Source organism: Saimiri boliviensis, chromosome 2 (genome assembly GCF_048565385.1).
Source record: "Saimiri boliviensis isolate mSaiBol1 chromosome 2, mSaiBol1.pri, whole genome shotgun sequence".
NCBI classification, from domain to species: domain Eukaryota; kingdom Metazoa; phylum Chordata; class Mammalia; order Primates; family Cebidae; genus Saimiri; species Saimiri boliviensis.
In genome coordinates, this window is record NC_133450.1 from 56,616,189 (window position 1) to 56,641,985 (window position 25,797).

A 25,797-nucleotide genomic window follows, 5' to 3' on the forward strand; every position below is an offset into this window, starting at 1 on the left:
TACACACCCTTTCTCCAACTTTGGTAGTTCCTTCCCTACTGGGTCAGGGGGTCCAGGACCCCAGCCCTAAAACAGATTTCACTTCTCTGGGAAGTTTCACTTTTTCTCAGCGATTGCCAACATGATCTTGCTGAACAGAGCTGAATTTCTAAGGCTGAGTTTGTAGTGTGGTTCTGATGGCTTCGCGTTAGTTCAGGTCTCTGAGGACCCGTGCCAATAAATGTGAAAGGGACAGCAGTAGATTGGTATACTTTTCCATTTCCACCAGGATGAAAAAACTGCTATAAATTAAGTCTAACCTTAAATGTATAATCTGTCCTTGGGAAGAAAAAAAAAAAAAAAGGATATAGCATCTTCAAGCTCTCGGCATCCCTTACGAGAAAAAATTGGTTCTAAGGGTCTCTGATCTTGTGTTTTAGTAAAATAGAACTGCACGGCTGACTGACAGTTCTGATCTAAAGCATTTACGTTTAAGTTTTGATCTCTCTGCTTTTGATTAAAACTAATGAGCTCATTTAATTCAAAATGGGAATCTCTGATAAGAGAAATAAGGTTGATGTGATTGGATTAGAGGGGCAAATTAAACTCTTAGAGCAGAAGTTTGTGCTTATATAGTGTATTAAAAAGCTGTTGGCGTATTATGGCGTGTTAGATGATGAGAAAAATTTCATAGTAATTCATATTTAATCAGAAGAAATGAAAGTACTAAATATAACATGGCTCTGCTTTTCCCTCGAGTGATAAAAAGCTGTACATTTAAAATGACATCAGATTCATGCTCTCTAAAACAAAAAAAAAAAAAGAAGAAAACCTTAAGAGAGACAAATAAGAAAGGGACAGTTGTCAGTGAATCCATCACCCCAAAATAGAAATGCCATAAAAATAGGAAAATATGGTCATGTTAAGATAAAAATGATACAAGAAAACCCCAGACCACAGATAGCAAGGTTTCTGTATTAGAGTTGCTCTCATTCTTCTTTCACCTGAGCATCAAGTTTAACATGAAAAAGAGATTGCTCATCCTTAGGAATATATGGAATGTATTTCATAACTTAATATTTAAAACTTGCTTTGCCTGTTTTTCTCCATTTTCAATAACTGTTTTTACATATACTTAATGCTTAAATCCCTTTATTACACATATTTGTTTACCCCTACCCCAGAGAAAATTAGTGTTGGCATGAGGCTATTCACAAAAATCCTGTTTCTTGGACAATTATTTTTTTAATTTTGGATAAGAAAAATTTTAAAACTGCATTGAAAAGAATATAAATTAGGGTATTTATTAGGCTTAAAAACCCCAAAATTGATTTCTTTGCCAGAAAGAAAATTTATAGAATACCTTGGCATCTTGCATTTAAGGAAAATAGGTTTTTACATTGCCTTCTGACCTATTTGCATAAAGGTGTTTTTACATCAGCAAGACTGTAAACTACCATTTTAAATTTCCTAAGTCAAAACATTCTACTTAGTCTAAAAACAGAAAAGGAAAGAGTGACCACGTTATGTAAGAGAGGAAACCGTTGTTTCCTCATATCAGAAGCACAAAAGTGAAAAACCAGACTCTCCTGTTTGGGGAGGTGAGGTTGAAAGCTGGTGTTAAATGACAGGAATGGAAAGTTGTGGGTAGTTTTTGTTTCTGTGTCTACATCCCATTCTTATCCCTCCATCTCTTATTTATGCTTCTTACTCCCCGTGATAAAGAACACCAGCTCAGAGGGGTGAGGACACCAGTCAGGACATGACTCTCTAACCTTGATTGTGGTTCCCAAACTCCCAGGAGGCAAATGGCACAAGAATGGATTCTCAGGGAGAACAAAGAGCAAGCCTTCCTTACCCTTTATCACAAGCATCTCTGCCTCTACCTTGGTTGACCTCATAAATCTATGGGTCCTTCTTTTTCATGCCAGTTCTCTCCACGTGCGCCAGCCCAGCCTCAAGTGAACTGCAGTTACTTATGACTAGACCCCACTTAGGCAGCTGCTAGAAGTGAAAAGGCCTGAAAAGCTCTTACTAGAAACTGGAATGAGGTTACTCTAGATACATTAATTTTTCTTTTTTATTTTCTGCAAAGTAAACATTTTCTAAATGAGGTAAATTGATTACTACTGCTCTTAGCACCCATCAGTCATTTATTTTTAGTGAACTCAAGGATTGCACCTGAGCTGTAGCTGTGAGGGGCTGTGTAAAGATCTAAATCATGTGTGTCTGTATTTTTGTATTCCTCAGTGGAGTCAACCAGCCCCAGTCTGCTAACCACTGACAACGCTCTTGAGCGTTCCTTTTTCATCCGAATGAAATCTACTCTGACCAAACGAGGTGTGCACATCAAATCATCAGGATATAAGGTAAGCTGGTTCTGGGAGGGGAGAGATTTCTGTCTCAGGCCAATTTTAGGTAATTTGCATTGAATTTTCCAGCTGCTTTAGGTCCATATAATGAACACATGTGATCTTGAGGAGCCCATAGGATTCCTAGTCATCTTCCTGTCTCAATGCAGGGGCTTTTTTACACCTCTCCTTCTCACCTCAGACATTGTTGGTGTGCTAAAAGCCCCAATATAGTGTCTTTTCTTAAAACATTGATTAAAAATATGCCAAGTGCTTCCGCACCTGCTGGAAATTCACTTTAATGGAGAAGGTAAGCCAATTTCATCTCAGTCCTTAAGATGAGTGCTCTAGAACTATTAGGAGAGTTCCACTTCTCTCGCCTTCCCCTTCAAATTCTCCCTTTCTCTTTAGAGAAAGGCTGTCCACTTTAATAACATCTTAGCCACCGAGATTTGTACATCTAGATGAGAAAATCAGGGGAGATACTGGAAACCTGAATTTTGAAACTGTATTTGTGGAACATGCAGTCACACCTTAGCATTCATAGAGTACTCAACATATATAAGTTCCTCACAAGCAAAGACCAAATCCGGAGTCAAAATCTACATAATCATCATTTTAAGGTTAAAGATATAAAAGCCTTCTCATCTCAGGAAATTCCAATGTTTCAGTTACTATAGCAACATAAATTAAGACCTATGAAATTCATGAAATGCCTTTGGCAACCCGAATCTTATCAATTTTACAACACACTAACCAATCTCAAACAATATTGATTATCTGTGGGAGGGCAAACAGACATGGCGTGTACAACGTCAATGTGACCAGGCGTTGTGACCTTTCCCAGTTTTAGAATTTAGAACTTCTGATAGTTCAGTTCTTTAAGGTGACTGTCCTGTTATTGGGAATGGTAACAGCCATTGTTATTAGGCCTTCAAAACCTTACCTAAGCCATCCGGAGACTAGCAGCTGTATAAAAGTCGGAGTCGGGCACTTTCTTTGATATTAATTCTTCAGAAAAACAAGAGAAGTGGAGAAGCAGGCCTTTCTAAGAACGACCTTTAGCTGAGCTGTCCTGGAGTCTAAAAGGCTCACGTGGAGCAGCCTTAACCTTTAGCAGGTGCAATGCGGGGGAGAGGCACGTGGGTGGCTCCACCCCCTTTAGCTCTACCCGATGGAGGCTTCTTACCCGGGAAAGAAAACAGACCCTATCCTTACTTAGGATCATTGTCTTTTGCCCTGTCTTGCTGCATTCATTGACTGTGTAGCCTTAGCAAGTTTGGAATTCTGTAAGCAGACCACAGATGTTGAGATTCTTGTTATTTTAATGCTAGAAAGACACATTCTTTGCATTTCACATTTTAGGAACCATGGGGCTTCCTTTCTAACTCTTTTCTGTCTCTCAGCATTCTTTCTTCACCTTTATTCATTTTTACTGGTTGGGAGGGAGCACATCCTAGGAGGGAAGAAGGGTGAGAGGAGTGAGATATAGTTTCAAAAAGCAATATTAAGTATAAGCCAGTATTATTTGATAATTTAATGTTTCTTAATTTTTTCACACTACAAACCAGAGATTATAATGATGGCTAAAATAATAATCGCCAGTATTTACAAACACTGCAATATACTGGGCATGATATAGTTCACCTGTGTTAGCCCTTACAGCAGGCGTCCCCAAACTACGGCCCACGGGCCGCATGCGGCCCCCTGAGGCCATTTATCCGGCCCCCCCGCCACACTTCAGGAAGGGGCACCTCTTTCACTGGTGGTCAGTGAGAGGAGCACAGTATGTGGCGGCCCTCCAACGGTCTGAGGGACAGTGAACTGGCCCCCTGTGTAAAAAGTTTGGGGACGCCTGCCTTACAGCATTCTTAAAGTATTTTTGATTCCATTTTACAGACAAAGAAAGTAAGGATAGAAAGCTAATTAATATTCTCAATGTCACATATTGAAAGAGCAGAGCCAGGGTTTGAACCTGGGGAGTCCAGCTCCAAACCACATGCACTTCACCACTTGATTATACTACTCTGCAGATAGCAAAGAAAGGTAATGTGAGGGGGTGGCTGATGGGGGCAGGAGGCCACTTTAAATAGGAAGATTACAGAAGGTCACCCTGAGGAGGTAGGATGCCACCTGTGAGCGGTCAATGAGAAGGGACCGTCATGCAAACAAATGGAAGAAAGATGTTTCTGAAGCAATTTGGGCTTAGGATTAAAGATGCCTTGCAGTAAGAATGGGCCTTCAAAAAAAAAAAAAAACAACAAAATACTTAAAAGTGCAACCTTGAACATCCAGGATTGGGAAAGATTAAGGAGCTATTCCAGATCCTAGCAAATCATGGAATGTTAAAGTGACCATAATCCCCTGACACACCCTGTTAGCAAGTCTTTCTCAAGATCCCATGAGAGTCTCCAGCCGATGCCCTACTCCCTCCCCCAGAACTACTACCAACAAAGGTTGATTCCTTCTCTGTTCCTCAGTAAGATGAATCACCCGGCAGATCCTGCTCTTCCCCTCCTCCTCCTCATCTGCACTCAACTTCCCTCATTAATTAACCTTGTCTGCAAGTTAGTGAAAGAGCTGAGGAGAGCCCATGGCATGACACAGCTGAATAACATCCCTATTTATCTGTTCATTCTCAGTAAGTAAATCTAGCAGCTTATAAAACATTCCAATAAAACTGGTAATCACCCCACCACCACACAATAAACACAAATAAAAAGAAACAGTGATGATAATTTCTCTGTACTCCCAATGTTCCCCCTAATTTATTACCATTGTATCCATCTTTTCCCATAAAGATCCCAAGATGTCAAGTCTTGCTCTGTGCAGGTCGCTATATTTCTGTCCATTTTTCCTGTGATCTTGGCACATGGACCTTTCTAACTTTCTCCATCACATTATATGTTGTTGTCACAGGAACAAAAGTACCACTTACTGAACACGGACTGTGTGTGGCAGCCACTGTGCCACATGCTTTACCCTTATTTAATCCACACAACAGGGTTATTTAAAATCTTCTTCTATGCCAGGCATTGTCCAAATGTTATATTCTATTATTATGCCTATTTTGCTGGTGATGAAACTGAGGTCTTCATAGGTGAAATACTTTGCCCACATTCATACAGCCCTTAAGTAGCCACTGAAACACCAGAATCGAATCCTGGCAGTTGGGCTCCTCTGAGGCTGTCCCCTTAGCCCCTCTGCTTCACTGCTTAAAGGATTAAGTCCAAAGAAGGGCTCAGCATGGGCTGACCTCAACATATGAAAAAGTAATTAACTTAGATTTTTTAAAGAAAAATGTCTTTCCTGATTAAGACCTTCCCTCTGTGGCTCACTGTATCCCACAGCACTAATGTATCAGTGCTTGGTGATTCCAGCGCCCCCAAGGAGTTACAGAGACTTGCTTCTTTTCCAGGACTCCATGCCTACTCACATTCCCCATCAGCCAGAATTCTAGCCAAAGAAATACCAATCTGCATCTGCTAATGTGCCTTGTTGCATGGTTTGCCACACCCCATTCCTCAGGAAAGCCCTCTCTCCAATGAAGTTTCCCAAATAGGAGCTGACATTCAATTGTTTCTGTCCCCATTTGCTCTGAAATCCACAGCAGCACGTTATCTGGACCAGCCACTTTTTGTGCCTCAGGGGCTTCCCTGTTGTTTAGGCCTCACTGTTAGTCACATAGCATAGCACAGCTCTCATTTAAATTGCATTGCACATACATTCTGCCTTCTTGATTAGGTCTATGTCTGGGGGAACTTGCTAGGTATAGCACATGGGGTAAAAGAAGACATGTAATCAGGGAAATTAGAGAAGGGAAGACTAATTGGGTCGCCTCCTTAGCTCCCGTCTTTGGAGGATAGTTTCCTTTGGCATGGGACTTTCAGTTTTCTAATCTATTCCTAAATGCCCACCAGCTCCACTGTCATTTCCAAAGTATTTATCCACACACATTATGGTGTCCCCATTCTAGTGGCACAGGAGACAGCCTAGACTGACAAACATAGGCAAACAGAATCTGTCATGTTTATATAATGCTCAGAGTGTCTCCAAACTCTTCACAGTGGTGAAATTTTCCAATACTGGAGTTCCTGCTATGACGTGTGCAAACGTATCACTAAGGGAGGAAGGATGCAAAAACGCAAGATTCTTAAAAATAGTCCCCCATCTGGGATGATTTGGGCATGGATTTGCCTGTAGCTAAGTATTGAACTAAATGACTCCTAAAATCCTACCCAGCCTCCTTTATGATAGAAAGAATTCTAAAGACAAAATAATTGGGAGGTTCAGTAGTTTATTAAGATGGCTGATATGCCCTAGCTTTTAGAATGAAATAGCAAAATTAATGAGGGTGCTAATTATCTAAAGAAAATTATTTTGCCTTCTCTATGCCCAAATATAGGTGTCTTTTAAATTAGAAATTTCTTTAGTTACTAAAACTTCATAGTTGTATATGCTCTGTGGAGTAAGGTACACGCAAAAGTTTAACAGATTTGTTTTATTTTGGGTATCATAGATCCCTTTAAAGATTTTATAAATCTATATCGTCTCTCCCAAGGTAAATTCATTTTGCATCAGTTTATCCATTGATTCCAGGTTACGAAACCCTATTTAATAATCTATCACCGAGCGCAGTGGCTCATGCCTGTAATCCCAGCACTTTGGGAGGCCGAAGTGGGTGGATCATGAGGTCAGGAGTTCAAGACCAGCCTGGGCAACATGCTGAAACCCTGTCTCTTCTAAAAATACAAAAATTAGCCGGGCATGGTGGCATGCATCTATAATCCCAGCTACTCAGGAGGAGGGACAGAAGAATTGCTTGAATCTAGGAGGCGGAGGTTGCAGTGAGCCAAGATTGCGCCACTGCACTGCAGCCTGGGTGATAGAGTGATATTCCATCTCAAAAAAAAAAAAAAAAAAAAAATAGTATGGTATCTTCAGTACTTATTAAGAAACCAAGTTAGTGCATTTTCCAGAACGTATTCCATCAGTATCATAATAGCCCTCTCCCTCCTCCTCATTTCTCCCTCCCATTTATCTATCCAGTGTTAATACACAGTGAAGTCCTATGCCTTTCAGCTACACTTTCACCTGGAAAACTCTGACTCAACCATTATGGCCCCACTCAAATATTAGTTATTTGCCCATTTCCCCTAATGCATATAAATAAAATTATCCCTTCTCTTCTGTACTAAAATAGCATTTTGAGATTTTACTTACATTCTCTGTACCTCATTTTCTTACCTGGAAAATGAAGCTATTAATAGTACCTAAACCAAAGAATTTTCCTACAGATAAAGTGAAATAACACAGGCTCAGCTAGGCATCTTTTTTCCATTTTATCATGTACTTTCATATAATTTTATCTAAACTTCACAATAATTCTTTCAGGTAATTATTTCCTCAATTTTGAAGATAAGTAGAATGGAGGCATAAAAGTACAAATTGACTTATCTAAAATCAGACAAATGGTAAATAGCAAGACTGAGAAGAATCCAGATCTGATTTAAAATGCCTTCTTCTTTCCAATACCCAACATTGGACACTGGGTACTTTCTCATCCTGTTTTCTTCTCTCAGCATCTACCACAGGATGCTGCACACAGTTGTCACTCAGTAAATGTTGGTTTAATTGAATTGCATACTCTCTTTCCTGCTGCAGTACTAATGAAAGCTGTTGACAGTACCAAGCCCTATGGCATACCACCAGAGATCCTGCTAGTTGACATCAGTGTCTTTTAGATGTGATTGCTAGAATAGCTATGGAATTGCTGTGAACCCAAATGGCTGTACCATGATCTGGCTCACATTTCTCCATCTTGCCTGTGAGGATATTGCAAATATTTAGTGCCTTACTAAAATTGAAGCATACTAGGTCCATAATGCTTCCCTTTAGCCATCAGTTGAAGAATCCATTCAGAAAGTGAGAAATGAGTCATTAGCCTCACTTATTCATCATGACTTTATGCTGGCCTCTGGTGGTCACAATTGTCTGTTAAATTATCTTTGAGGCATTTTTTTGGGGGGGGATATAAACATTTCAGGGTGCTCTCTTTCTGAATATTAGGAAATATTTACCAATATCCTGTCTTCTGGAAAAACAACATGATTTCTAAGCGATCGCTAAGAATATGTGACATGTTATAATAAGAATGCTGATTCTTAAGGAGTGAGTTTTAATCATACCAGGAAAAGTATAGCTTGGAGATAGGCCCAGCACTAATGTAGGGAGCGATGTGGTAGTGGTCCTTCTCTGGAGATTTCTGAGAGCACACACTGAACTCATCAGTTAGGAGTCTCTCCTCCTCCCAGACAAGTGTGGATGGACTAGATGCCACCTGCATGTTCCTTCCTTATCTGAGATTCAGAGATATTCCAGGTGGCCAGACATATCAATGCTTCTCCTGAAGCCTTTTGCTTCAGCTTTGTGTTGTCTTGAAATGATGACTACAGCATTCCAAGTTGTGCAAAATGTAACTGTCTTGTCAAATCAATAGATGAATTTTCAGAGAGACCAAAAATTCTGTCAACTCATTCAGGGTTTCTAAGGCTATGCATTTATTGCCTTTCAATCAACCCAGACACCCAGAATAAATTGAAGGAGAAAAAATTTCCAGAGTGGAACTTACAGGCAGAGGTTATCCTGATGAAAAATGCAAATAGAGGAGAGAACCAATAAAATCAAATTTTTAAAATCCTATTACCTCGTTTTAGTCTCTGCTCACCTCTGCACAATTGTCCATTACAACGTGGTTTCCAGTGTCATTTAAAATACAGCCGACATTGTTTCTGATCTTAAAGAATTTATTTCCCATTACCAAGGTATGACAGTAGTTCCAACTTGGGATATGTAATTTCTGCTGGGACTAATCAGCTAGCTATTTTACCAACTAGAGGCATAATCACTAGCCATTCTAGGAAGTGTCTTTAAATTCTAAGTATGTCAGTGACTGCAGCCCAAGTACGTTGCTAACTTAGAGAGCCTTCATTTTCCACTGTAGAGATTTCAGGAAGCAGGTAGAGGAGGTAACAGCATCTCTTCTCTGACTAATGCTGTATCTTTTCAGAACAGTTTTCTGAGCCTTTCCTAGCTAAGAATAACGAAAGTAATGATCACTTTAAAAATGACATTGTCGACAAAAAATTTACAAACAAAAGTTATTGTTAATGTCTCTGTAAATACCTTCTCAACCTAATAGATTTATGTATATAATTATCACTATTATGAGACTTTGGCCTATTAGAATTAGTAATAAAACAGATCTAAGAACTAAAGAACTAAAAAACAAACACAAGCACAAGTCATTTTTTTTCAGACCTAGTACTCTTCAACATGCCAAGATGGCCTAACAATAGCTGCAGAGACCCCAGATTTCTGTTTCACTACAGTAATCTCTTGATCTGGTGGTCTAAAATAGCAGTTACTGAACTCTTTACAGAAATCAAAGGTTTTCAAATATAAGTGTATCTTAGAGATACTGCAGGTTTGGTTCAGACCACTGAAATAAAGCAAACATGGGAATAAATGAGTCACATTAATTGTTTGGTTTCCCAATGCAGATAAATGTTAGGTTTATACTGTAGTCTATTAAGTGTGCAACAGCATTAGTTCTAAAAAGGAGTGTGCGGGGCTGAATGTGGTGGCTCATGACTGTAATCCCAGCACTTTGGGAGGCTGAGGTGGGTGAATCACCTGAGGTCAGGAGTTCAAGACCAGACTGGTCAACATGGTGAAACCTTGTCTCTACTAAATATATAAAAATTAGCTGGGCATGGTGGCAGGCACTTGTAATCTCAGCTACTTGGGAGGCTGAGGCAGGAGAATCACTTGAACCCAGGAGGCGGAGGTTGCAGTGAGCCAAGATGGCACCATTGCCCTCCAGCCTGGGCAACAAGAGTAAAACTTTGTCTCAGGAAAAAAAAAAAAAAAAAAAAAAAAAAAGGGCCCTTCTGCCATATGAGAAGGCAGCAAGAAGGCATCATCTGTGAGGAACAGGGCCCTCACCAGACACTAAATATTCTAGCACCTTGATCTTGGACTTCCCAGCCTTTAGGACTATAAGAAATAAATGTTTATTGTTTATAAATTTAAAAAAGAAGGAATATGCATATCTTAATTCAACAATAATTAATTCCTAAAAAAATGCTAACAATCACCTGAGCTTTCAGTGGAGTTTTTGCTGGCAGAGGGTCTTGCCTCTATGTGGATCACTGCTGACTGATCAGGGTGGTGGCTGACAAAGGTTGGGGTGGCTGTGGCAAGTTTTAAAAATAAGACAGCAATGAAGTTTGTCACATAGATTGACTCTCCTTTCATGAAGATTTCTCTGTAACATGCAATGATGTTTGATAATATTTTTCATACAGTAGCACTTTCAAAAATAAAGTCAATCTTTTCAAACCCTTATCAACTAAGTTTATAGAATATTCTAAATCCTTTGTTATTTCAACATCTTCATAGCATCTTCACCACAGCATCTTCACCAAGAGTAAGTTCCATCTCAAGAAACCAGTTTCTTTGTTCATCCATAAGAAGCGGTGACTCATCCATTTAAGTTTCATCATGAGACTGCAGAAATTCAGTCATATCCTGAGGCTCTAATTCTAATTTTTTCGCTATTTCCACCAGATATGCAGTTACTCCCTCCACTGAAGTCTTGAGCACCTCAAAGTCATCCATGAGGGTTAGAGTTTCTTTCAAACTCCTGTTTATGTTGATATTTTGACCTCTTCTCATAAATTACAAATGTTTCTAATGGCATTTTGAATGGTAAATTCTTTCCAGAAGGTTTTCAATTTTCTTTGCCCAGATTGATTAGAGGAAATGCTATCCTTGGCAGCTATAGCCTTACAAAACATGGTTCCCAAATAGTAAGACTTGAAAGTCCAAATTACTCTTTAATTTGTGGGTTACCATATGGATATTGTGTTAGCAGGCATGAAAACAACATTGACCCCCTGCCCCATGTCTCCATCAGAGCTCTTGGGTGACCAGGTCCATTGTCAGTAAACAGTAATATTTTAAAAGGAATATTTCTTTTCTGAGCAGTAGGCCTCAACAGTGGGCTTAAAATATTCACTAAACCATGCTAATATGCACATGTGCTGTCATCCAGGCTTTACTGTTGTATTTCTAAAGCATAGGCAGAGTAGATTTAGCATAATTCTTAAGAGCATAATTCTTAAGAGCCCTAGGATTTTCAGAATTAAGTGAACATTGGCTTCAACTAAAAGTTACCAGCTTCATTAGCTCCTAACAAGAAAATCCACCTATCCTTTAAAGCTAAACATTGATGACTTCTTCTCTCTAGCTATGAAAATCCTAGATGGCATCTTCTTCCAAAAGAAGGCTGTTTTGTATCCATTAAGAATCTGTTGTTTAATATAGCTACCTTCATCAATAATCTTAGCTAGATCTTCTGAAGAATTTGATGCAGCATCTACATCAGCACTTGCTGCTTCACCTTGCACTTTCATGTTATAGAGATGGCTTCCTTCCTCAAACTTCATGAACCAACCTCTGCTAGCTTCCACTGTTTCTTCTGCAACTTCTTCATGTCTGTCAGCCTTCATTGAATTGAAGAGAGATAAGGTCTTGCTCTGGATTAGGCTTTGGCATAAGGGAATGTTATGGCAGGTTTGGTCTTCTATCCAGAACACTAGAACTTTCTCCATAAGAGCAGTAAGGCTGTTTTACCTTCTTATCATTTGTGTGTTCACTAGAGTAACACTTTTATTTTCTTTCAAGAATGTTTCCTTTGCATTCACAAGTTGGCTAACTGGCACGAACAGGCTTTTGGCCAATCTCAGCTTTCCATATGCCTTCCTTACTAAGCTTAATCATTTCTAGCTTTTGATTTAAAGTTAGAGATGTGCAACTCTTCCTGTCACATTAACACTTAAAGGCCATGCTAGGATTATTAATTAGCCCAATTTCAATATTGGTGTGTCTCAGGGAACAAGGAGGCCTGAGGAGAGGGAAAGAGACTGGGGAATGGCTGGTCAATGGAGCAGTCAGAACACACACAACATTTATCAATAAAGTTGACCTCTTATTTAAGCCATGATTTGTGGCACCCCAAAACAAGTACAATGGTGATATCAAAGATCACAGATCACAGATCAGCATAACAGGTAATAATAATAATAAACTTAGGGCCAGACATGGTGGCTCACACTTATAATCTTAGCACTCCAGGAGGCTGAGGTTGGAGAATTGCTTGAGCTCAGGAGTTCAAGACCAGCCTGAGCAACATGGTGAAACCCCATCTCTACAAAATATACAAAAAAATTAGCCAGGCATAGTGGTGCCTGTCTGTGGTCTCAGCTACTCAGGAGGCTGAGGCGGGGAGGATTGCTTGAGCCCAGGAGGCAGAGGTTGCAGTGAGCTGAGATTGCGTGACTGTACTCCAGCCTGGGCAATCGAGTGAAACCCCATCCCACAAAACTAATAATAATAATAATAATAATGAAGTTTGAAAGGTAAGAATTACCAAAATGTGATATAGAGATGAAGTGAGCACATGCTATTGGAAAAATGGCAGCAATGAACTTGTTTGAAGCAGGGTTGCCACAAAACTTCAATTTGCATAAAACACAGTATCCAGGCCATGTGCAGTGGCTCACACCTGTAATCTCACCACTTTGGGAGGCTGAAGCAAGAGGATTGCTTGGGGCCAGGCATTCAAGACCAGCCTGGGCAACATAGCAAGACCCCCTCTCTACAAAAATACAAAAATAAAAATGTTTAGCCAGGCTCCAATAGACCTACCTACTTGGGAGGCCCAGGCAGGAGGATCACTCAAGCCCAGGAGTTTAAGGCTACAGTGAGCTGTGACCATGCCACTACACTCCAGCCTGGGTGACAGTGCCAGACCAGAGAAGAACCACAGTATCTGCACAGTGCAATAATGTACAACACTGTAAAACAGAAAACAAGGAATACATGTTACCCTGTTTGACCGTTATTATCTCAAAACTACTCTACTGAAGAGTGATAACCACAGTGGCTGTGACATCAGACAGCTGAGGATGTGGACTTAGTCCTGCATTCCTGGGTGTGTGACTTTTATTTGATTTCTTTAAGCATCTAGTTTTTTTCTTGTAAAATAAAAGTACCAATACAACCAACTTCATGAGGCTTTTGTGAAATAAAATAAGATGAAGGTGAAGTGCTTACCACAATGCCTGGCCCATATTGAGCACATACTATCCAAGTCTATATGTAAAATTTCATGTATAAAGATGAATCTAGACTATACAAAACCTTAATTTCTATACCTCTGAAGATGCACCTGTATCTATGAAAAGTAGTAATTCATCAGTAATATTTCAGATTATCTCCTGGAAGTTATATGAGCTCTAGAATAATAAATGATTTCTTCCAAATATAGAAAATGCATTTATTTCTGGGAAATTTCTTCTTGCTTAAGTGTCCTGAATATTGATTTGATTATAAGAGACAAAATATGACTGAAATACTTCATCTGTCCCTTTAACAAAAGAAGCACATACCAAATGGTTTTCTTTAGAATTGATTTAGCATCATGGGAAGACTAATATACCCCTTAATGCAAGAATTGAAGTAGGGAAAGGACCAATTTGAGGTTGTTGATCTCTGGAATAAATGGAGCTTCTAAGGCTCCTAGGTAGCCCATAAGTCTCCATGGTTTGATTAGAGCATCTATATCCCAGAAACTGAACCTGCAGGGAAGGCAGACTGCCCCTGTGCTTGAACCCTGCCATATCTGAGAGGTACTATGCAACATCCCTTAGTGAATTCTATTGACTCATTCTTTTTTCTTTCTTTCTTTCTTTTGTTTTTTGAGACAGAGTCTTGCTCTGTCACCCAGGCTAGAGTGCAATGGTGGGATCTCAGCTCACTGCGACCTCTGCCTTCTGGGCTCAAGTGATTCTCCTGCCTCAGCCTCCCAAGTAGCTGGGATTACAGGCGCCTGCCACCATGCCCAGCTAACTTTTGTATTTTTAGTAGAGACGGGGTTTCACCATGTTGGCCAGACTGGTCTCCAACTCCTGACCCCGTGATGCACCTCATGATCCCAAAGTGCTGGGATTATACGCATGGGCCACCATACTCGACCTCTATCAACTCAATCTAAGTGGAAGAAGAGAGCCAGGATTCTGGAGCGTATAGCTCCATTGTAGTAACTTTCCAGGGGACAAGGCACCAATTTTATCTGTCCCCATCCCTCTAGGAATGCCCCCCGTCCCACCATCATATGAAAAGTATGACCTCATCACAACATGATTTGAGTAACAAGACTCTTATTTAAACAAAAGCATCATCTGTGTAATCAAATTCTCAACCCTCTGGAGTTATATCCAGGGAAGAAGCTGTGGGCTGCTGCCCGGGTGGGTATGTATCTTTGATCTGAACTACCAGTGAGCAATGGATATCTCTAAGTGACCATGTTGGAAATATCACCTTTGGCTCATAGTTGGGCGACTGTCTACAGAAGCAACCCAAATAAGTTATTCCTTGACTTATAGCAGCATTGACATCTCCCTTCTACCAAGACTTTCATATCTGCCTTTTATTCTCTCTAAAGTAAATATTGTCCTGAGATATTCCCATGGGTCACACCTGCTCAAACATCACTTTCTGATATCTGTTCAAACATCACTTTCTGTACCTCCCCATCTACAACAGATGAAGTGTACCTTCTGCACTCTATCATCTGCTTTATCCTGCTCCTTACTATTCTTCATCAAACTTAACACAACCTGATACTATTTTATAAATGTATTTTGTACATCGTTTTCCTTTCCTGCTGCAGTGTAACAGGAAATTCCTAGAACAGTTTCAGGCACACAGTAGAAATTCAATATAAACATTTGTTTTGTAAAAATGAATGAATTTATAAATATTAGACATGATTTGTACTAAGCCAGAACATATTTCTTCCTTGAGTCAGTGTTCTATATCTTCCTTGAGTCAGTATTCTAGTCTCTTTAAAAGAAATTTAGATGAAAGGGGAACAGAGGCAGCAAACCACCTGGTTACGTATGCACCTGTGCCACAACCCTACATGACCTGCACAAGTACCCTAGAACCTAAATTAAAAGAAAGAAAGAAAGAAATTTAGAGATGAGAATATGTATCCCATGGAATTATACAGGTTTTTTTTTTATATTGGAGCCTGTGATAAGGGCTGTAAGATGACAATATGATAAATTTTCTTTTTAAAAAGCCTACAAGCATGCATGGTTGATACATTCCATGACATATTTTTCATGCTATGATATTCAGTTTTTAAAAAATCAACGTGTATTTAACTTGTACCCCACTTGTACCCAATTCCAGGGGCTAGAGCTCTGGAAGTACAATCAAGAGATACTTGATTATTACTTGGTAGTTTTGAATATATTTAACAGTCCTCAACAGCCCCTTGTCAAATGTCCTTCAAACTCATGATTCCTCGCAGAAGTCATGAAAAACAGAGTGGCTTAATAGGGGCACACCTGGTGGGGAGAGTCAAAAGATTTCATCCCACTACCAGCACTTTCCTTCTTCATGGCGCCGCAAAGTTGGACAAGCAGCCTGTCATCCTGGGCCTCTATTTCCTTGATGAAAACATAGCAAACAATTGCCTTTGATGTTCATTCGTCATTGATGGTTGGTTAACAGTACCTTCCCTTGAGCTCCTCTCTGTGCATTAGTGCTTTAGCCCCTTTGGGACATTCTAAGTAAAATGGAATAGAGGATCAGCCTACCCAGGAGCAGCTCCTGATTCCCAGGAAGAAGAAAATTAAGATCTGTCCAGAAATTCCCAGAGGGTCATTCAGAGTCACCAAGAACTATTATATTGCCTCATAGTCAAGAGCAGTTTGAGACTCTGAAGTATTCTAGGAAACATTTAACCAAATGAATGCCACAAGGGGAAAGAGGTCTGGGAAGGATTTTGTAATTTTTAGGGCGGGGTCAGTCAACTTTTGCACCTTATTCCTAGAGGGACTATGAATGGACTAAAACCAAGCAGACTCAGAAATTAATCTAGATCCTCAACTGAAGACAAAAAATAATGGTGATTGGAGAGAAATACTCCTTTGCCCTATTTCATAAACAGTGGCAAATTTCTTTTCCTTGCTCACTTTAAACACAGTATATACTCACTCCTTTGTTTATGCCAAATAACACACAACATCATGTTCTTTTTAAACTTATCTATCTTCTTCTTTAGTTTTTTGCAGTTGGTTTATTGTTGAATACCTATGCCAGTGTTGTCTGAAGTGGGTGTATGTTTCCAGTTTTAGGGACTTGAAATGTTTAACCTGCCTAGAATAGCCCCATAGGCAGTTGAGTCCTGGGTAATTGCTCTTCTATGATGAGTGGAATTAACAATATTATAATTTTCAAACTCCTCAAAGAAAAATATCATAGGAATGTAAAGCATCCTTGAATTTGTTATTATGAATTACTGTCTTCTCTATGAAATGTGTCTTTATACTGAAATGATATAGAAAGTGATGTAATTTGCCAAATGACACATAGTGGCCAGATCCCAAGCCCCTTGGCACAGCAGAGGAACGTTAAGCTCTGTGGATTTGATCTCTAGGACACAAAGGTGGCAGCGCCTAGCACCTCCATGTCCTCATGCATTCCAAGAACCCTATAGGTCAACCATGGTGAATGAGAGCCCTAAAGCAGATGCAGATTGATGCAGAGCACTCAGTAAGTGGAAAAGAGAGTGAAGCCCAGAACCAGCACAACATGCTATCACTGTCCCACAGAGAGCTGACAGACCATGAAGCCTAGAGAGGCCATGGTCCAGTCTTTCTCCCCACACAGTGGTCCTCTTCTTGGAGAAAACATCAGCAGAGATGTGTCACAAGAACCCGTGAGACATTTTGGTCCCCAAAGAATCTTTTCTCTCTTGCATTCATAAATCACATGTCCTAATCATGCCATCCAGTCCTGAAAATTTTTAAAGGATGGTACTCTGCTAGTGAAAATTTATGGGCACCTGCTCTTGATTTACTTCCTGCTTAGAAGAAAATTTACACAGCCATGATAATGCAGAGTGACTCTGTTCAAAATACCAAACAGTGAGGCTAAGTCAAGAAGGGATATGTTGGATGCTTGGGTTATGATGATTTCAGCTATTCCTTTTCTTTTTTTTTTTTTTTTTACAGCATCATTAGTACTCTGTCATTCTAATAATAATAATTCCCTTTTGACATCATAGAGGTAAGAAGAAATCATCACTGACATCAAAAATGAGGTGATATTTCAGCATTATTATTTCATTGAAGATAGAATGGAGAGCTTTATTACTCCCCATGCCTTTAAAGAAAGCTGAACAAGGTATATGCTGACCCTAGAGCTTATCTACTTCAGTTCCTTCCAGACTGATATGAAATAACTAATTTTAAGTATTCCAACTAGAGTTTTAGAATGTAGTTTTTCCCCAAAGTTTCATTTACATCTACATAATGGAAACAGTTTTGAAAACACACTTTCTCAGTTTGTAATAACCTGAGAAAACAAAAGAGAAGTCTAGTGTAACCAAGAGTGATCTATAATTTTCCTTCTTCAACATCACCCTTTGTTCAAAGTATTTAGGAATTGATTTCACTCAATCATGTGGTCAATACTGATTGTGTACCTGTTGTGTATTATACACTGTACTTGGTACTGGGAAGACAAAGATGGATAAACCAGAGTCCCTGATCCAGAGAGCAGAGTCTAGACTTAGACAGGCACACAAAGAAATGATAATGAGAAAATGTGATATGTGCTATAATAGAAGTATGTTCCAATGGCAACAGGATAAAGCAAATGATTGTCTGGTGTAAAAGGAGAGGATCTCAAAGACAGCATCATGTTAGCCAGCTCTTAAGGGATAGGCTCACCTACAGAGATATGAAAGAAGGGAACTCTAAACAGAGGGAATGGTATCAGTGAAGAGATAGAGGCATCAAATGTATTGAGCAGAAACAAATCTGAGTATCAGGAATAAAGATAGCTAAGCTGAGCTGGCACATGTAGACAAGAGTAGGAACTTTTATGTGGGGTAATGTCAGCCCATGGGCTAATCAGTTAGAGGTCACAAGGATGAAGATTAAGAGTGTTCCAGGTCAACAAAATATTTTTGAATCATTGTAAGAGAAAGAGCATTATTTTCTAACAAGGAGACTATGAAGGTTGCTCTCAGCCTATAAGGTAAGAGAGTCAGTATGTAGATTTAAGTAAGTTCATGGAAGCATTCCTTTTAGAATTTTCTCCACTTATTTTTCCTTCTATCATTCTGCCAACATGAGTGCAGGGACTTTTTTCCCTTAATCTCAGATTGCTCATATAAACAGACATTTGGAGAAAAGGAATATGATCCTAGAACCAGCAACTCAAAACAAAAAAAAACAAAAACAAAAACAAAAAAACTAAGACCTGTATGCATTAAAAGCTGGCATTGCAAAATGCATTAGAGATACGAAGCATTGCATAGACCTCGATCACTTGGCACTTGCTCTACACACCATTTGGTATCTAGATTCTTGGAAATGCCTCTATGTTTGGTAAAATGTAAGCAAAACCTCCATTTTAGGCAGCCTACGGTTTCCATTCAACATACTATTTAGTAAAACCCGTGACCTTTCAAGATGATAACTTTCTCTCATTGCAAAAATTTTATTTTTTCTTCAACTTATTTACTTCTGATTTTGGTTGGCTATTCAAAATTTCTACTAATTATAGCAACAGTGTCATCTGAGTACCCAATCCCATTGTCCCAATAAGATCTGTGCATGTCATATCAGTTACAACTGATCTGCAATTAAAACACAGTTCTCAAGTGAACAGTAACTAATGACAGAAAATATGAGTTTCATAACTATGAAAATATTCAATGTTAAAAGTGGTTTTTAAAAAAATCAAATATAGCATATGACTCCTAGATTTTCAATAGGAGCAAGTTTTCACCCCTTTTCTCTCCTTCTCCCCCCAAAAATAAACCTTTGTATTCCTGGATTGAATGCTTGCTTTTTAAAAAACATAATCTTAACAAATAAAATGAAGAAAACCTCTCCCTTTCTTTCTAAGTATTTTTTTGGCATCTGCATAGGCTTCATCTTTCTATCAAAGGTAATATGAAGCTTTGGTGCTTTGTATTGTAAATCGTGAGCTGAGTTGCTTTCAGCAGCTTGATTTATTTATTTTTCTTTCTCAAACATCTTTTTCTTCTCCAGATAATCAGTGCTCTCAATTGCTCTCAAATGCCCCTACTTCTGTCACCACAAAGCTAGTGTAACCCCATGGAGGAGGCGTCCCCAAACTTTTTACACAGGGGGCCAGTTCACTGTCCCTCAGACCGTTGGAGGGCCGCCACAGACTGTGCCCCTCTCACTGACCACCAGTGAAAGAGGTGCCCCTTCCTGAACTGCCGGGGGGTGGGCCGGATAAATGGCCTCAGGGGGCCGCATGCGGTCCATGGGCCGTAGTTTGGGGACGCCTGCCATGGAGTATAGTCCTAAGCCATGCAAGAGCCATTTAAAAGTAGATATTTTTGTTTAAGTCAGATCTCAGGATAGAAGGGGACATCATCCCCAGTTGGATCTTGGCTGTCTTCCATATGCAGAAGCTAAAAAAGAGAACTGGACCAAGTTGGGCTTGGGTGTATGTTTGGGCTTTTTGCACGTACTAAAGCAACACAGAGCTGATACACAATAAACAAACATGCATTATGGGTTGTTTTCAGTCACTTTATAGACATATGCTTTCATAAATTTTGATACGGTTGTAAGAAGCTGACTTTGATGGGACCAAACTCACAGACGAGCTTTCGATCACTGGAGCAACCACAGTCTAACTTTATGTTGACAATTTATCAGCCCTTCTCCGTCAAGGAAAATTGTTTTTTAGTGCTTGCCTATTAGCAATCACATGCATAATATGAAATTGAGTTTTGGGGAGGACGGCCTACCATCTGTCTTTCTGATATTTTTTTTCAATGTTTCACGCTCAAGTTCAACTCTCTGTGTATCAGAATGCTGTAAAACAGGATTCACCCATAATATGGGCACTTAGCAAGAAAAATGGGCCAGATACCAATGTAATCTTTTAACTTGCTGACTTTTAAAAAGGAAAATCATTGATACCCCAATCTGTGCATTATCTTTTGAGTGCACTTCAAATTCTGCCTGCCTCTCAAAGCCAACTTTGGTACTGCTGATTCTTCTTAAAGAACAGTTCATTAGTGTGCTTCAAGAAGTGTTAAAACACTTTTACAAAAATAAAAATTCAAAGAGAAAGTGGAAAGCAATGTGAGGTTAGAAAATGGAGCTCTAAAGGACTGGTTTGAAGAATGAAAAAGTATTTAGTTTCCCTTCTGAGTTCCAATATGCTAAGATTTTTATCAATAATATTGTTTTTCTGTAACAATACCTGCCTCGGGGAAAATCTGCTCTGTAGCTGTCAGGATTATACTTCTCAAAATATGCTGAAGATGATTCTGTTAAATTGATTAAAAAGAAAAAAGAAAAGAAAAGAAAAAAGTACACTCCACAATGTAGAAGGATTGCTCAAAAGAACATTCCCAAGCCTTTCATGTGTAACTGTGTAACTGCATTTGTGCAACAGGGCATTTATTATGCTATAAATTCCATCACTGATTTTGGCCAGTTCAGATTGATTCTGCAGTAACTGTAAGTAATGAACCTTCCAGAGCCAAAGGGGGGAGGAAAAGAAGTAGCCAATACACTTGTGGCTGTGGGAATACAAATCGTAGGGTTCATTTAGTCACAGCTTTTATCAGATCATGCAGCCAATACCCTATAAAGCAAGAAAATATATACCAGAAAAATCTACAGGTTCCTTGATCTGACATCAGCAGCTACAACAGGCAAACACTGTGAGAATACTTCTTGGGGAAAGTAAGCGATCTATTTTTTCCTAAGCATGTATTTCCCAAATTTGTTCTCTCTCATTTTCCCTCCCACCAAAGTATGGGCAAATGTCCACGCTGCAAGAGCAACAAAATATGAAGCGTTCTTTTCCTAGGGAAAAGTTAGCCATGCCTGAAGCTTGGCCTCCCTCAGTTCCCAGTGCCAGGGGCTTAAGGGACCCTCAGCGCAGAAGAGGCTCCCAGGGGTTGAGATACAGCAATTCTCTGTTCAGATCTTTGTAAACAGGAAAATCAGTTTCCCTAGAATAGTTGATGGCTGAGTCTATTAAGAAAATAAGGTAACCAGTGAGATGAAAAGCAGGAGAAACATCTTCTTGGAAATGCCCCACGACCCCCCTGGGGTGGTGGCTGGAGAAAGAATCGGGTGAAGGAGGCTGCATTACAGACAGATGGTGATCTGTACTGCAGTAAAGCATTCCTGTCTAGTATTAGAGGGCTTTTTTTCCCTGATAGTCTTTAAAACTGAGCACCAAGGATATGGGGTTGGCGGGTGGGTGGGGGATGGGATAAAGTGTGATTTGGAATCCTGGGTATCAGCAGAGATACAGCAGCGTAAGAGCCTTTGGCCAACAGAAGGGAGGAGAGGACTATGGAAATGGATGACACTAAAGACACATTTCACCTACGAGGAAGGCCAAAGAAGTCCCCATTCCCTTCTTCCCCAGCTCCCCCTCCTCTCTGACCTCATGTTGACGGAATGCTTAGGAGCAGAGTAAGACAGCAGTCAGGCGTCAGGCTCACAGTGCCGGCTCTACAGTGGTAGCATGGTCAGAGGGAGGCCACGGCTTCAGTGGAATGTGCAGGCAGTTATTTTATGCCAGTCCTGGGATCTGCGTCCTCATCCTTATCCCCATCCCACTGGATTTCCACAAGGACAGAGGTACAAACAGGTAATCCGCCTTAGAGAACAACACAGCATCTTCACTATCCTTAGTTCCCAAGAACAAACACCACAAAATCTTTCAAGATTCCCTTTCTCTTCTTCTCCCTTTCCCTCTTAAAGTCATAGAATCGCAGAGCTGAAAAGCTGTAGTCATGGTTTTTGACTCTTGTGAGGGACACCTGACAGAATAAACCATTTGGGGCCGTTTTGAAACAGGTACATTTCTCATTGAACTGTTTGTTTGAAGTTATTTGAGGTAAGTGCCGTGAGATGTCTCATAGAAGAGACCACGGACACAGCAGGACAGATCTTTAGTTACGGACAGTGAGAGTTAGCCGAATGGAGACACATGTTGTTGCTTTGGGTAACTCGGTAGCATGTAGAAAACCCTGGCCTTAGGATCAACAGATAAAGGTTTTAGTCCTGGTTTTGCCACTTGGTATATATATGACCTTGGGGAACTCATTTAGCCTTCCTAAGTCTGTTGAAAGAGGATAATAGTATCTCTTCTGAAACATCATAGAGTTATTATGAGGTTAATGTAAGATAATATGAGTGAAAATATTCTGTAAACTCTAAGTGACTATGAATATCCAGTATTATCTTTATTGGATTATAACTGTAAAATCTAGGGTTTTAGCATTTCAGAATATATTGGCTTAACTTACGTTTATCACTAGTAATTGATCTCCTCATTTTATTTCTATTATCAGTGCATTTATTTTTGTGAAGAAAAGCCACTTTTAATAGAAGACTTCAGATGACCCATTTCATTTCTAAAGAGGGCAAAGGCAGAGATATGTTCATAAAATAAAAGTAGGAAAATAGCTGGAAGTTACTACAATGACGCCATCCCTGCAGTGGAGTCTATGGATTGCCTTGGGGTAAAGGATTATATAGGCATGGCCGTGAATCATGGCTGATGTGATTAGGCTGCACTCTAGACCAGGTGGGCCTGGGGACTTTTCAAGACTCCTTATCATTGTTGCTCACTTAGGTTAATGTTAAGATTAGCTGTCTGGTGTTATCTAATAATATTATTGTCTTGGTCCATTCTGTGTTGCTATGAAGGAATACCTGAGGCTGGATATTTTACAAGGAAAAGAGGTTTATTTGGCTTGTGGTTTTGCAGGCTGTACAGGAAGCATGGCACCTGCATCTGTTCAACTTCTGGTGAGACCTCAGGCTGCTTCCACTCATGATAGAAGGGGAAAGGGATTTGGCAGGTACAGAGATACTGTGGCAAGAGAGGAATCAAGCAAGATAGTGGGAGGTGCCAGGTCTTTAACAACCAGCTCTCCTGGGATCTAATAGAGTGAGAACTCATCCCTAAGGGAGAACATTCATCTATTCATGAGGGTTCCACCCCGAGGACCCAAACACTTCTCATTAGGCCCCACCTCCAACAATGAGGATCTAATTTCAACATGAAGTTTGAGGGGGACAAACATCCCAAACCATAGCAGTTATCAAACTTTGAGTTTGATTCTCTTTTATTAGTGATTGAAACCTTTATGTATCCCTCTTTGCATTAAAATAATCACTTATCAGAGTCAGTAATGAGGAATATAGACACCTTAAGTTTCTTGAGGGAGAAAGGTTCAGAGGGCCCAGTTGAGCAAGTTCCACCTACTACATAGTGAATGCACTGGGCATTTTCTGGAGTCCCAGTTAAGTGGCTTCTTGCAGTATCCAGTTGTACTCACAAAATAACTAACCTCAAGAAGAATCTTACGAATATGTTTTCTAAAGGGAATCTCATATTGAAAGTTTTTTGAAGTAAAAGGGAGAACCAGACAGATTTAAGACTGCTCAGATGGATCAAAATAGCAATTGGGAGTGGCAAGAGACGCAAGGTAGCGTGTGGAAGGGAGCACTGAGCTTGGAGGAATGTCAGAATTCTATTTTAGCTGTGTAATCGTAACCAAACACTTCATCTCTCTTAGCCTCCGGTTCCTTATTTATAGAAAGGTGATACTAATATGTGTTCTACCTACCTCAGAGGCTATTGTAAGTATTAAAAGAAAGAAAGAAAGTTAAGAACTTTGTAAGCTTTCATACAGTAGATAGATGTAACATCTAAGCAGTCAGTCATCCTGTAATCTGGTCCTATGAGATACACAGAGAAATAAAGAACGCATTCTGTGCCCTTAGTAGGAAAACAGAGAGATGGAGACAAAGGCAGAGACAGGGAGAGAGCAATCCCTCGTAGTACAACCTAGCACTGACGGGTGGCAGAGACAACAGTAGGAATTCAAAGGGAAAAAGACGGCAATGGGCTAAAGTGACCAAGAAGAGGAAAAGGGATTTGATCTTGCCCTTGAAGAATGAATATTATTTCCACTGATGGTGGGGCACGGGGAAGGAATTCTTGGTCTAAAAGATGATGTGACGAAAGATACGGAGAAGGTAAACACAAAGCAGGTTCAGGAGACACTGGACAAAGCATCTGGAGTCCAGGGAGGGAAATCATGGAAGATAAGCCTAGTTGGCTTGGCTTGGCTTGGGACTGAAGCTTGAGACTGAATGGTCACAAGCTTGTCATGTTGAGCTAAGTAGTCTTTTATTCCAGAATCAGTCAAGGCTCTTGAGTAGTGATAGTGACAATGCTACAACTTGATATCTACATGGTGCAACACCATTTTCAAGGCATTTTTAAATGCACTACCTCATTCAGTTGTTTCAGGAATTGTGTAAGACAGGGATAGAGAGAATGATCACCACTGTTTGACGTATGGGAAACTGAGGCCCACAGAGGTCCTGCCACTGCTCCAAAGTTACACAGGTAAATGAGGGAGACCCTACAGCTCCTGGTCTACTGCCTTAGAGTAAAGAGACTTTAGGAAGATGAATCTGACAATAAAATGCAGGATGCACCAGAGTGGAGAAAAATAAGACGGGGGAACAAATGAGAGAGACCAGTTAGGCGGCTGCCCACCCAACTGTCCAGACATGAGATTTCAAGAATTTGTATTACGGTAATGGCACTTGGAATGGCTATACCATCAGAAGTAAGAGAACATTCCCAGGTCTTAATGACTGGTCTTAATGGATCTGGGAAGTGAGAGCACGAGGATGAAGGATGAGTCCAAGAGCAGTAATACTCTCTCCTTTTCTGCCTTTGAACTCTGATGAAATGGAAGCATTAGCAGAAATAAAGAGTGGTCCAAGGCTGACGCCTGAGTAATCAGCTGGACACTAGCTGATTTCTTTACCCTCATTCTTTACCCTCATCTGGAGATTCCTTTTTTTCACCTTTCCGTTACAGCCCTGACCACACCCTCGTCAGGTCAACACAGATCGACTGTGAGCTTCTTGGTAATTATGCCCCAGTGCCTGTACAGAGCCTAATAAAAGTTAATTAAACATTGAATGAATGAATGAGTGCCCTCATGGTTTTATTCCTAAATCTCAGATCCAGTCATACAATCCTTTCTTCAGAATTCTTCCGTGCCCCTCCCTTTGTCTGTAACATGAAGTCACAACTCCTTTGGGCAGCATTCACAGCATTCCACAATCCAGCCTGCTTTCCCTACTCCTGCACCTCCCACCTGCTCTCCTTTGTCCCCTCTCTGCACTCCTCATTTCTGAACACAAAAGTTTCATGTCTCTGTGCTTTTGCTTATACTGTTTCTCTGACCTAATGCCAGTCAAATCCTCCT

At 40.1% G+C, this 25,797-nt stretch overlaps 1 protein-coding gene and 1 long non-coding RNA gene across 15 annotated transcripts in view; one reads left to right on the plus strand and one right to left on the minus strand.

Annotated features, from left to right (window-relative positions):
• The window catches only part of NPAS3 (neuronal PAS domain protein 3), an 856,499-nt gene that overhangs the window by 784,745 nt on the left and 45,957 nt on the right, over window positions 1–25,797 (plus strand). For all 14 annotated transcript variants that reach the window (XM_074393339.1, XM_074393341.1, XM_074393340.1 and 11 more), the window contains one exon: window positions 2,230–2,348. In XM_074393339.1, the coding sequence (XP_074249440.1) occupies window positions 2,230–2,348 (119 nt within the window). The remainder of the gene's footprint in view (window positions 1–2,229; window positions 2,349–25,797) is intronic.
• The window catches only part of LOC141583571 (uncharacterized), a 180,540-nt gene that overhangs the window by 90,334 nt on the left and 64,409 nt on the right, over window positions 1–25,797 (minus strand). The gene's annotated exons all lie outside the window — the stretch shown is intronic.